Source organism: Coregonus lavaretus, assembly GCF_964263955.1.
Source record: "Coregonus lavaretus genome assembly, chromosome: 1".
Lineage (NCBI taxonomy): Eukaryota > Metazoa > Chordata > Actinopteri > Salmoniformes > Salmonidae > Coregonus > Coregonus lavaretus.
In genome coordinates, this window is record NC_139988.1 from 90,028,673 (window position 1) to 90,041,615 (window position 12,943).

Genomic DNA, 12,943 nt, shown 5'->3' on the forward strand with positions numbered 1-12,943 from the left:
CTGGGTGTTAGTGAAGGAAGGCTCAGCATTAAAAAGCCGCATTAATGCCCTGGACCAGAGGTACAGTTCCTAGGCTACATCTGTTATTATTGGTTTCACTAGTAAATAGTACTCAATTATAGTAGCCTATTCAGCTATTCTCTCAAACTCCTGCAAGCCTTCCTTGGCCTGAGAGAGCATTCCCATAGCATGAGTGAGTGACAGCCTGGAAATGTGTTTCCTCTCTGTCACTATGGGGGACCCTGGCGAAACTGTCATAGAAACTATACAATGACGAATAAAACGCATTGTTATCAAATAACATTTTATTCGTCACATGCATCGTAAACAACCGGTGTAGACGGACAGTGAAATGCTTACTTACCGGCCCTTCCCAAGAATGCAGAGAGAAAGAAAATAGAGAAATAATAGAGAAGTAAAGCGCGTAGTTAATAATAAAAGTAACAATAAATACACACTGAGTAATGATAACGGTAGCAGCCCATGATGAAACCAGTGTGTGAACATTGTCAAATCATAAGGATTAGGCCGTGTTAGCCAGCTATCATCATCACTAATCTGTGGATGCCCTATTTGATTTTGGTTGTACTGTATCTACCTTTCTGGGCCGGCATCGGTGGCATTGGTAACTACAACTAAGGACACGCTGATTTACTGCACATTCCAATAATCCTGAGCTGTCGTGCGTCTTTCTCTGTTTACTCTCTCACTGAGTAACGTTAGTCAACATAAAACATGTCTCACCCATTTTGTCTGTCAGATCCTTGCGATATCGTAGATAGTTAGCATGGCAAGGCTGGAGATGTTAACTAGGTAACGTTATCTAGCTACCTCGCTTGTTAACCTAACCATGCTATTTCACGAATTTAAGTTGAACTAGGTAGCGTGACAATGACAGTAGCTTGCTAGATTTCTATCAAAATAACGTTTTATGACAGTTTACGATTTAGCTAGATAGCTACCCAGCTAACGACTTTTACGTAGCTAACGCTGTGAATGGCTGTGATTCAGGCGATGGTTTTACCTGCTATTTGATACGCAGTGGATTTTTCCCAAACCAGTCGAGAACAGCACACCACGATCCGAACAGCCAAAACCTTTCGTATTATATCCAGGTCTTGTATGATTCCCGGGTAGAAAATAAAAAATATAGTCCCTCCAAATCACACGCAGTCTTTCGATCTTCGTCAAAACACGATAAGCAGGAGCTTAGTAGCTAGCCGGTAACAAGCACAGCAGCAGCTAACTAAGGCAGAAGAGTTGGATCATTGAAAAATGAACTGGGCGTACCAAAATCATAGACATAGGATAAATAGAACATATTCTTCAACCAGTGCGTTTTTTATGACAAATTACAATATCTTTCCTCATGGCCCCCTTTTTAATTGAGTAATCAACTAAAAAGGGTTATCGACTATCAACTATAAAGTATCGACTATGAACGAATGTAAAAAGCTCTTATCAGAAGATACAAAGTACAAAAGAAGTGTTGGTGCGCATTTGGTCCTAAACGTTTGGTAATCAGTTGGGTCGCTGTTTGATGACGTATTTGACATTGGCACGGAGCATTCTTGAAAAGTTGCTAACTAGCTAGCTTGTAAGGTAGCTGTAATCTATTTTAACTAGCAAAAGTCGGAAACACGTAGCTACATACATAAACATACGATGTGGTAAAGCTTAGACATAGCAACATTAGTAGATTTAACTTCAAACTTGCTTTAGTTAACCCATGCTTGTCAGTTCAGTTGCTAGATAGCGAGCTAGCAATGTTAGCTAGCTGACCATTTGCAAAACGATACATGCATAGCTAGCTAACCTCTCTTCTCTTCTCACAAGGTTCAACCTCTGAGGTATAATAAGAAGGGTCCAACCATGGCTCTTATTTCAAGATCATGCAGTGGGTTCCTCGCCCAACTGTCAACATTGACGCATCACAAGGCTTTCAGGTGACAATTTCATATATATACACCTTCCTATATTGTGTATATTTCATTTCCCTGTCGCACACTGGACTGTATTTGCTAGCTACACAGATTGTACACCAAATAGTAAAAGTTACAAAAACGAAATGTAATAAAGGGAAGCACAGAAATAGCGCACATAGAACAGATCTACCGCTTCCTAGACTTGCTTTCAATGATAATGACCGAGCTAGAACTCAAATTTCAATGTGAATTTGGTCAGGTCGCCAAAAAAGTTACATATTGCAGCTTTAATAGTCAAAATAAGTTCATTACGCAACAAATATGGAGTTTCCATTAGCAACTATCGTCATTTACTGCAGTCACGGGCGCTATGTACTTCTAAAAAACGTCGAAATAATCATTTAAAGGCAACTGTAAAAATGCCTATTCAGCACCTCCGATCACTCACGTCCCAAGGATCCCGGATAGCACTAACCGTACTGCCATGCACAGGTCGGAAGTCTACACCAGTTCAATACATTGGATGTGCCGAAAAGGCTTTTTTGTTTAGTTTATTTAGACCTTTTTCGGGAAATGCATACCGGCCGTGACGGCAGGAAATGACGATAGTTGCTAATCGAAACTCCATATTTGAGTAGCAAATGTATTTTGACGTTATTAAGCTTGAAAAGCTGGTGAATGGCAAGTTGAATTACATTTACATTTTAGTCATTTAGCAGACGCTCTTATCCAGAGCGACATACAGTTAAGTGAGTGCATACATAATTTTTCATACCGTGGGAATCGAACCCACAACCCTGGCGTTGCAAACGCCATGGTCTACCAACTGAGCTACATCCCTGCCAGCCATTCCCTCCCCTACCCTGGACGACGCTGGGCTAATTGTGCGCCGCCCCATGGGTCTCCCGGTCGCGGCCGGCTACGACAGAGCCTGGATTCGAACCAGGATCTCTAGTGGCACAGCCTTAGACCACTGCGCCACTCTATGAATGGCTGCTTCCTGGGCTTAAAGGAGATTTGCCATACCAACGTCTCCTGTAAGGCCAGATTCTGTTTGGCGTAGCCCTTGATCGTGACTCTCAGTTCCATTACATTTAGGGCTGTCCCCGACAAAAAAAAAAATATTGGTCGACCGAAAGTCGTCTGTTCTTTCGACCAATCGATTGCAAAACATTTTCAAACATGTATTTTTCCATATATAGACACACCCTATGTGTTTAATAAAATCAACTATGTGCATTGAGCTTGTCTGATGCTTTAAGCTTACGGTTTGATGCCTCAAAAGGGCGCCAGAGATCTAGAGAACCAGAAGAAGAAAAAAAATGTAACCTGACCCAACTATTCTCCTGCCGCTCCTGCTGGCTTTCGCAGATTTCTGCCATTACTCTCCTGAAGTTGCTGGTAATAGGCTACATGAGGAGAATAGTTGGAATGCCAATTTATCTTACCATTTCTACCTATCTGCGTGCCAGTTATGGTTTTCATATGCAAACTTTCGTGAAACAATTTAATTTATAATAACATCTTCATATGTCAAAATCGTTGTCATGTGGTTAATCAAAATTCTAACCAAGCCTAAAAAAGTAACTTCTATTGCCATTGCCAGCTATGTAAAAATAGCCTCCATAAAGCCAACAAATAAAAACATTGCAGCCTGCAGGTAGAAAATATCCTGATGATGATAATAAATCTCCTATAAATCCCATTGGCTACACATGGCCTGTCTGCAACGAACTTGAAACATTGTATCAACTATTAACTTGGGTCCAGCCCAAAACTTGTGCTAGCAAACTTGCAACATTGTATAAAGTGCCAGTGAGCTCGGGACAGACACAGCTGTACTTGTGCAGGAGCTCACCGGAGCTGAGTACCTGCACCTCGAATTTTCTACTGCTTGAGCTCCTGTTCCTCTTATAGAATATGAGCTCAAAAGTATTGTGGAGCTCCTGCACCTAAATATAAACAGTACCAGCACCTAAAATGAGTACCGGAACCTATTTCAGTCCAAGTCAAGCACTGATGAGAAGCCTATTTTACGACTTTTTCATTGGATCAGAGCGTAACATTTTTCCCTTTCACGCTGAGTGATTATCAAAAGGGAGAGAGCTGGAAAGATTTTTCAAATACATTGAGGAACTATTGTAATTGTGTGCCGACCCATGGGGCGGTGCACAATTGGCCCAGTGTCGTCTAGGGTAGGGGAGGGAATGGCCGGCAGGGATGTATCTCAGTTGGTAGAGCATGGTGTTTGCAACGCCGGGGTTGTGGGTTCGATTCCCACGGGGGGCCAGTATGAAAAAAAATAACAATGTATGCACTCAGTAACTGTAAGTCGCTCTGGATAAGAGCATCTGCTAAATGACTAAAATGTAAAAACAGAATTTGTTTTCTTGCTGTTTGAGCTGAAGAAAACAACATTACTTTGAGAAGCTCCACAGGTCATTAGTGGTGGTGCGTTAAGCCAATCAGAAATACTATCAGATCCCCAAATGGGCACATTTATAAGCCTACATTTGCGTTCAGGCCAGGTAGCCTCTAGGCCTACTTCTATGCGTGCGCGTCCTTACTCAACATTGACAGGAGCGCTCCAAACAAAAGACAATGACTAAATTGACAGAACTCGTAAATGGAATTAAATAAACCAAAACTTGTTTCTCACAAGTGTAGCATAGGTTGTGCACTCTGCAAACAATGTGTCCACTCAGACAATGAGAACAGGAAGACTGGAATAATATTGAGTGCATTAAAATAAATGACCGTAACCAAAGTAACAAACATTGTAGATTAGAAATGATTGAAATTAACGATAAATGTACTACTGGTGATTTATATGTAATTGGGAATTGATATATACTAACAATCAAACGCAAACAATTCACACAATGGAAGTTATGAAACAATGAATGTGCACAAATTGGTGGGAGAGAGCGCATTCTGGAGAGAGAAGTGCATTGTGCATTTGGGCGCATGGTCAATCCGACTTCTGCATTGCGGTGATATGGCCTCAGCAGAAGTCAGGGCAAGAATGGCCTCAGCAGAAGTCAGGGCATTCATAATTCATGCGCTTCTCAGAGCAGTAAGTTTGTGTTTAAACTGGATGTACCGCCCCCACCTACTGTCAACCAATCACGTCAATGCGGAGCTATACACGCCCTCTGCATTGTTCCCACATTTGGGAGGCGCGTGGCAGAGCTCGATTTGGCCTCCGCATGCCTCTGGAGGCTCCGCCATTGAGTCACACCCTCCATATGGAGACTCCGACCACATTTTCGAATCAAGCATAAATTGGCTTTCAGTCTAGGCCTCCGCAATGGATTAGTTCACTGAAATGGGCGCAAAATATATATATATATAAACTCAGCAAAAAAAGAAACATCCCTTTTTCAGGACCCTGTCTTTCAAAGATAATTCGTAAAATTCCAAATAACTTCACAGATCTTCATTGTAAAGGGTTTAAACACGGTTTCCCATGCTTGTTCAATGAACCATAAACAATTAATGAACATGCACCTGTGGAACGGTCGTTAAGACACTAACAGCTTACAGACGGTAGGCAATTAAGGTCACAGTTATGAAAACTTAGGACACTAAAGAGGCCTTTCTACTGACTCTGAAAAACACCTAAAGAAAGATGCCCAGGGTCCCTGCTCATCTGCGTGAACGTGCCTTAGGCATGCTGCAAGGAGGCATGAGGACTGCAGATGTGGCCAGGGCAATAAATTGCAATGTCCGTACTGTGAGACACCTAAGACAGCGACACAGGGAGACAGGATGGACAGCTGATCATCCTCGCAGTGGCAGACCACGTGTACACCTGCACAGGATCGGTACATCCGAACATCACACCTGCGGGACAGGTACAGGATGGCAACAACAACTGCCTGAGTTACACCAGGAACTAAGGCTGAACGATTTTGGAAAATAATCTAATTGCGATTTTTTGCCCCCAATATTGCGATTGCGATTTAATATGCGATTTAATTTATTTATCCTTTTTCCCCTACAAAACATAATGAATGATTTAAATATGACCAACACAATAGTATATACATTTAGTGTGAAATGTTCTTTCCCATAGGCTGGGTCTATTTGTTAGAATTAAATTCAAACATGTATGACTTGAAATAAATGACATTTTTATTGAACTGCTCATTACAGAAACATCTGTGGCTTTGCCACTGTGCATTTAAATAATTTAAACAAAGGCATGAACTTTGTAAACACTGTGTGCAAAAGGTACAGTCTTAAGAAAAAAAATAATTTTAAATTGTATGTATCTTACTGCTCCCAAGTCAGTAACATTTCACACAACTGAAACAAGGAATTTGCTTTGAAAATATTTTGTAAAATCAAAGTAAATAAAGTTATAAATAAAAAATGAGAAATGCACTTTTAATTTAGACAAACTATTTTTTATAAACGATTTGAATATTATAATATAAAATAGATGAGCCTCACTTATCTCAAGTACACAACAATAACACACCACACAGACTAAAGTTCACTACGAGTATGGCACTGCCAGCCATACTTATCCAACAGTTCTGTTCTCAGTGGCTCACAGGTTTTTTGCTAAGAAAACCAGAATATTGACTTTTTCTGGCTTCAAGGCTGAGCGAGTGCAAGTCACAATATTCCCTCCTGTGCTAAAAAGACGCTCTGAGGGAGCGCTTGTAGCAGGTACACAAAGATACTTGCGTGCCATGGTGCACAACTGTGGGTAGCTGATCTTGTGCACCCTCCACCAAGCCAATGGATCATCTTCTCCATCAATGGTAGGAGTCATCAGGTAATTGTTTATCTCTGCCTCTGCGACATCTTCAAGATTTACAGGCAAAGAAGGAGAGGCTGAACTGGTCTTGAAAAAACTGCCAAGAGACCTCTTCGTCTTTTCCCCCAAGGACTGTGCACTTTGAGGCATCTGAACAGTTTCAGTACGAGACCTCTTCTCCTATTAGATGAAAACAACAGCCATTAGTTTTCCAGTTAGATTTTACAGAAAATTTTTGTTTTTGTGAAATACATAATTATTTACCCAATGATATGTACGTTGTGCCAAGTCTACTATCTCTGTCTTCAGACGAGTCTTGATAGCAGGGATGTTGTCTGTACTGATGTACTGTATTTTGAACCTAGGGTCCAGGAAACAGGCAACATCCAAAAGCTCCTGGATGTTTGGGTCTCCATATTTGTTATTGAGGTATGCTAGGACTTTGGTTTTTATTGATTTAGTCAGGTCAGTGTCCTCAGCATCTTCAGCCAGGACTGATGTGGCAAAAAGGTGGAGAACTGGCTTGAGGTAGGAGATGCTTACATACTCCTCTCCAGAAAGAGCATCAGTAAACTCCAGTAGAGGATGCAGTGCCTTGTGAATCGACTCCAACACGTCAATATCCTGCCAGGTTGGGATAAGGGAGCGTGCATATCGATCTCCAGACAATACCTGAGAAATGGCTTTGGCCTGTTCAAGCACTCTGGCAATCATCATTTCTTTAGAACCCCATCTTCTTGGGCACTCCGTTATGAGGTTGTGCTCAGGGAGTTTGAGCTCTCTCTGTGCCTCCGTCAGGGCTGCTTTCTTCTTCCAACTGTGGGAAAAGTGCCCCACCAGCTTCCTGCACAGTGCTGTTGCCCTTGACACTCTGTCATCTTTGAGTGCATTTTCTAAAAGAAATAAAAAGTAGTGTATTACACACAATTTGAGTTTTGATACAAGGCTCTCACTATTACACACTCAAATTAGCTGTAATTCTGAAATACACACATCCACAACACATCCTCTCTCTCTCTCTCAATTCAAAGGGTCTTTATTTGCATGTCAATTCTCTCTCTCTTTCTCTCTCTCTCTCTCTCATAAACACTAAAAAAACATGTAAAAAACAAAAACAAGAAAAGAAAAAAAATGCAGGTGGGCATTCCACCACAGACAGACATATGATATAAGCAAGTAAAATGAATTTACATATTAGAAAAGGAGTGGAAGTATGAATTTATTTAATCCCATCCGATTTATATAATATCATTTATATATATTTGTATATTCAGCTTTACTAATCGACGCATCTCTCTCTCTCGCACTCGCGCACACACACACACACACACACACACACACACACACACACACACACACACACACACGATAACTTACCAATGGCAAGATGTAATCTGTGGCCAAAACATTGGAGCCTCGTCCATTCATTAAGCCGCGCAGCAAGCACCATATTCGACGCGTTGTCCGTCGTGATGCAGACGTGATTCTCCTCGTGGAGATCCCAGCTGACAAGCCCTTCTCTCAGGCCGGCTGCAATATTTTCCCCTGTGTGATCGTCTGGGAAGTAGGTAGTTTGTAGGCAGCGAGCTCGGAGGTTGAAATCTTCATCAATAAAATGGACTGTAAGACTCTGGTACGGCTCAGCTGTGCGGCTTGACCACATATCAGTAGTGCTAGCAAAAAACTCCACCGTTTTAAGTTCCGCGGCGACTTTCTCTTTGCACTTTTTGTACAGCTCCGGTATGGCAGTCTGACTGAAGTATGTGCGGGAGGGTATACTGTAACGTTTATCAAGCGTATGTATTAATGCCATGAACCCAGGCTTGGTCACCGTGCTGAGAGGCATCATATCTTTGGCTATGAACTCGGTTATTGTCCGAGTGATTTCTCCGTGCCGTTTTTAATTACGTTCATACGGAGTGACACTTTCGAACATTTCTGTCAGTGATCCCTGTCTTGAGGTATTTGGCTTGTCTCGCGCACTGATGCTCGGCATTTTGGTCATACAACTGTCATGCATTGATTTGTGGTATTTTTTTAAGTGCTGAAACAGGTTTGTAGTGTTACCCGGTGAAGTAGCAATCGGAGCACGGCATGCTCTGCACAACACCTGACGCTGCTCAGCATCTTCTTTTTTAAAACCAAAATAGTTCCACACCACCGACGTGCTGTTCCTCTTCGATATTAAAGTATCAGCTGTGTCAGTTTCTGACTGTTCCGTCGAGCAAGAGGCCATTGCGCTGGACAGCATGAAAAGTCGCGTCACGTGACCACCTCAAATCGCGCACGTTGCGATTAGAAAATCGCGTTCAGTCAAATCGCGATATTATCGCGAATGCAATTAATCGTTCAGCCCTACCAGGAACGCACAATCCCTCCATCAGTACTCAGACTGTCCGCAATAGGCTGAGAGAGGCTGGACTGAGGGATTGTAGGCCTGTTGTAAGGCAGGTCCTCACCAGACATCATCGGCAACAATGTCGCCTATGGGCACAAACCCACCGTCGCTGGACCAGACAGGACTGGCAAAAAGTGCTCTTCACTGACGAGTCGCGGTTTTGTCTCACCAGGGGTGATGGTCGGATTCGTGTTTATCGTCAAAGAAATGAGCGTTACACCGAGGCCTGTACTCTGGAGCGGGATCGATTTGGAGGTGGAGGGTCCGTCATGGTCTGGGGCGGTGTGTCACAGCATCATCGGACTGAGCTTGTTGTCATTGCAGGCAATCTCAACGCTGTGTGTTACAGGGAAGACATCCTCCTCCCTCATGTGGTACCCTTCCTGCAGGCTCATCCTGACATGACCCTCCAACATGACAATGCCACCAGCCATACTGCTCGTTCTGTGCGTGATTTCCTGCAAGACAGGAATGTCAGTGTTCTGCCATGGCCAGCAAAGAGCCCGGATCTCAATCCCATTGAGCACGTCTGGGACCTGTTGGATCGGAAGGTGAGGGCTAGGGCCATTCCCCCCAGAAATGTCCAGGAGCTTGCAGGTGCCTTGGTGGAATAGTGGGGTAACATCTCACAGCAAGAACTGGCAAATCTGGTGCAGTCCATGAGGAGGAGATGAATTGAAGTACTTAATGCAGCTGGTGGCCACACCAGATACTGACTGTTACTTTTGATTTTGACCCCCCCCCCCCCCCCTTATTCCATTTCTGTTAGTCACATGTCTGTGGAACTTGAAAATAAACGCAGTTGACAGTGAGAGGACGTTTCTTTTTTTTTGCTGAGTTTACATATTTTTTATATATATATATATATATATATATATATACACACACACACACACACCGGACTCCGACATTGCTCGTCCTTATGTTTCTTAACTCCATTATCTTACTTACTGCAGTTTTGGAACACAAGCATTTCGCTTCAACCGCAATAACAACTGCTAAAAGTGTATGTGACTAATAACATTTGATTTGAATTAATTCTGGTCTTGGCCAATTCTTATTCTCTCTCTCACAGTGTGTCTGCAGCCGCAGCAGCCATCCAGAAGATGACCAGGGTACGTGTTGTTGACAACAGTCCACTGGGTAGCACCCCATGGCACCGCGCCCCTAGAGTCATCCACGTTTACACCAAGAATGGAGTGGGCAAGGTGGGCGACCGAGTTCTACTGGCCATCAAGGGAGGGAAGAAAAAGGCTCTTATCGTCGGGCACAAGATGCCCGGAGAGCGGATGAACCCGCGTTTTGACTCCAACAATGTTGTCCTGATTGAAGACAATGGCAACCCTACAGGAACTAGAATTAAAGTTCCCCTACCGACGCACCTGCGCAAAATGGAAGGAGACTATTCTAAACTGTTGGCCATCGCTAGCAGGTTTGTATAGTACTGTAACGGCAGGCCTTCGTTAATAGATCTCTGGCTGAAGTCTCCGTGTGATGACAGCCGTCATGTCATCACACGGGATCAAGTGGGGGGGGGATTTCCCAACACATTTTCACTTCGTCTCCCATTGACATCAACGCATGACTAAGTGAAAATGTGACTTAAGTGGGGATGTGTGCCACTGTGTTACCTAAGGGAAATCTCTCCAAACATCTCTCCACATGTTATTGGTGATGTAACCATGTTATGGCCTGTTGTTTCAATGTACCTGCTTTATCAGACACTGTTCTCCACAATGTTGAACGTTAAGTCTCACATGTAATTTATGTTATAGTTGTTGTTTGATAAATAAAATCACATAATTCAAATGAGCATCTTTGATATTCCTCAGGGTGTGCTTTTAGGGCCTTTTTCCCGGACACAGATGAACGTTGTCCTGGACTGTAAGGCAAGTTCAATGGAGAATCTCAATTCAAACTTCCAAAGTATTTAGTCCAAGACTATGCTTTTTTTTTGTGTCCAGGAAATGTCCAACTCAAGGAAGTCATACAACTGTAATCAAGGATCTACAGTTGAAGTCTGAAGTTTACATACACCTTAGTCAAATACATTTAAACTCAGTTTCACAGTTTTAATGACTCCAAACCTAAGTGTATGTAAACTTCCGACTTCAACTGTATATGACAGACGCTTACCACAGCCTACTGTATAAACTACTGTAGATTTTAACAGGTGGGACTAAGAATTATGCCTCACCTACCCTTTGCTCACTACATGTTACGTAATTACGGTAGTTCACTTTTTGTTCCCAAATTAACGCAAAGAATGTCGGTTAACTTCATTCCTTCCCTTGTATCCTTTGTTGAGAAAACATTTCCGTTAAGTGTGAGGACTGTGGATCAGTTCAGCAAGGCACTACATGGTAGTCCCGTGAGCATGGCGCTTGCAACGCCAGGGTTGTGGGTTCGATTCCCACGGGGGGACTAGTATGAAAAAAAGTATGCAAGTCGCTCTGGATAAGAGCGTCTGCTAAATGACGTAAATGTAAATGGAACATTCAGATAGAAATATGTTGTGTAGAACGGACAAGGCTCTGACATATAGAATATCAAGATTAATGGCATCTCTTTGCTTGGGGACCAGACGGTGAATTTGATTCTGGAAATGGACCTTTACAAGCCGGAATGTTGAATAAAAATATAATTTTAACTTACTCTGCCGATTTTGTCCGTGGTGTTGGTCCTTCAGCTGCTTGAATTTTGAGACATCTCCATATGAAAGTCTTGTTAGATCGCCGGTACTGAAGTTCACATTCCTATCACCTGGTGCACAACCATGTAAACACCTGCAAGACTTTTGGTCAGCATGCGTGGTTCATGGTGCGTGTACTTCCGTCTTGTGCACTTGCCTAAGGTCATGAGCAAAACACGTCTTGATTGACACCAGGCTGCGTTTTTAGACGGGCAGCCCAATTCGGATATTATTATTTTTTTCACTCGTTGGTCTTTTGACCAATCAGATCAGCTCTGAAAAAGATCAGATGTGATTAGTCAAAAGACCGATTTAGTGGAAATAAATATGAGAATGGGCTGCCTTAGACCTGTGTTCCACAACAATTCCGTACTGTGGTGACTAAATATAACCTTTACCGTCTGCCACCATCACGACCAGTTTTATATCAAATATATTTATGGTCAAATATGTTCCTTTCTATTGCGTGTGAACTTGATGAAAGCAATGCCTCCGATGATCGTAAATGTCAGTGTTTCAAAGACCATAAAGTACGGCGTTCACTCACAGGAGTTAACGTGAACATGTTTTTATTGAAGGCACACGCTATACATTCAGAATCACTAGCTTTTCCGGACAGGATTGACGCAATCGGAACTTTTCTAACAGCAATATATAGATGTTAGATGCAATCAGAAAGCATTGGGATAAATCAAGTGATTATCAACTCATTTGAAATATGTTATAAAATGTCAAAACTATAGGGAGACACAGCTTGTTAGTACAGTAGGCATTGACGGATTTAATTATGTTGAACTCTTTCTCTCACAGCTTCCTTTGGCCTTAGTGATCATTCATATAGTCAACTCCAAGTCAAATTAATTTTACCCAATGAACATGAGATGAACCATCCCTTTAATCTCCATTGTAATCCAATCCACTTGGTCTGAGTATCTAAAATATTATCCAATAGGTGTTTAAACCCATAAAACCATGATTTGTTATTTGTCAGATCAGTTATACTTTTGTTGTTCAGTTCAATAACTAAAATACTGTATTTCCTCATATACAGTAACATTCTACAACTGCAGTACCATGATCACCACACACCAAATCTGAGACTCAATACTTCCACCTAGTGGGCATAGTCAAATAATGTCCTCAAATATGTCCTCAAA

The 12,943-nt window shown here is 42.3% G+C and overlaps 1 protein-coding gene across 2 annotated transcripts; it reads left to right on the forward strand.

The window, feature by feature from the left end:
• Positions 1-1,520: 1,520 nt before the first annotated feature.
• mrpl14 (mitochondrial ribosomal protein L14) lies at positions 1,521-10,903 on the forward strand. Of its 2 annotated transcripts, none has more exons than XM_084163940.1 (3): positions 1,521-1,602; positions 1,837-1,946; positions 10,170-10,903. In XM_084163940.1, exons 2-3 carry the CDS (start codon positions 1,873-1,875, stop codon positions 10,534-10,536), a joined length of 441 nt encoding a protein of 146 aa, XP_084020066.1. In that variant the 5' UTR covers positions 1,521-1,602; positions 1,837-1,872; the 3' UTR covers positions 10,537-10,903. The 2 variants fall into 2 exon arrangements, with proteins under 2 accessions (XP_084020066.1, XP_084020067.1); XM_084163941.1 differs by having other exon boundaries at positions 1,575-1,597.
• Positions 10,904-12,943: the final 2,040 nt, after the last annotated feature.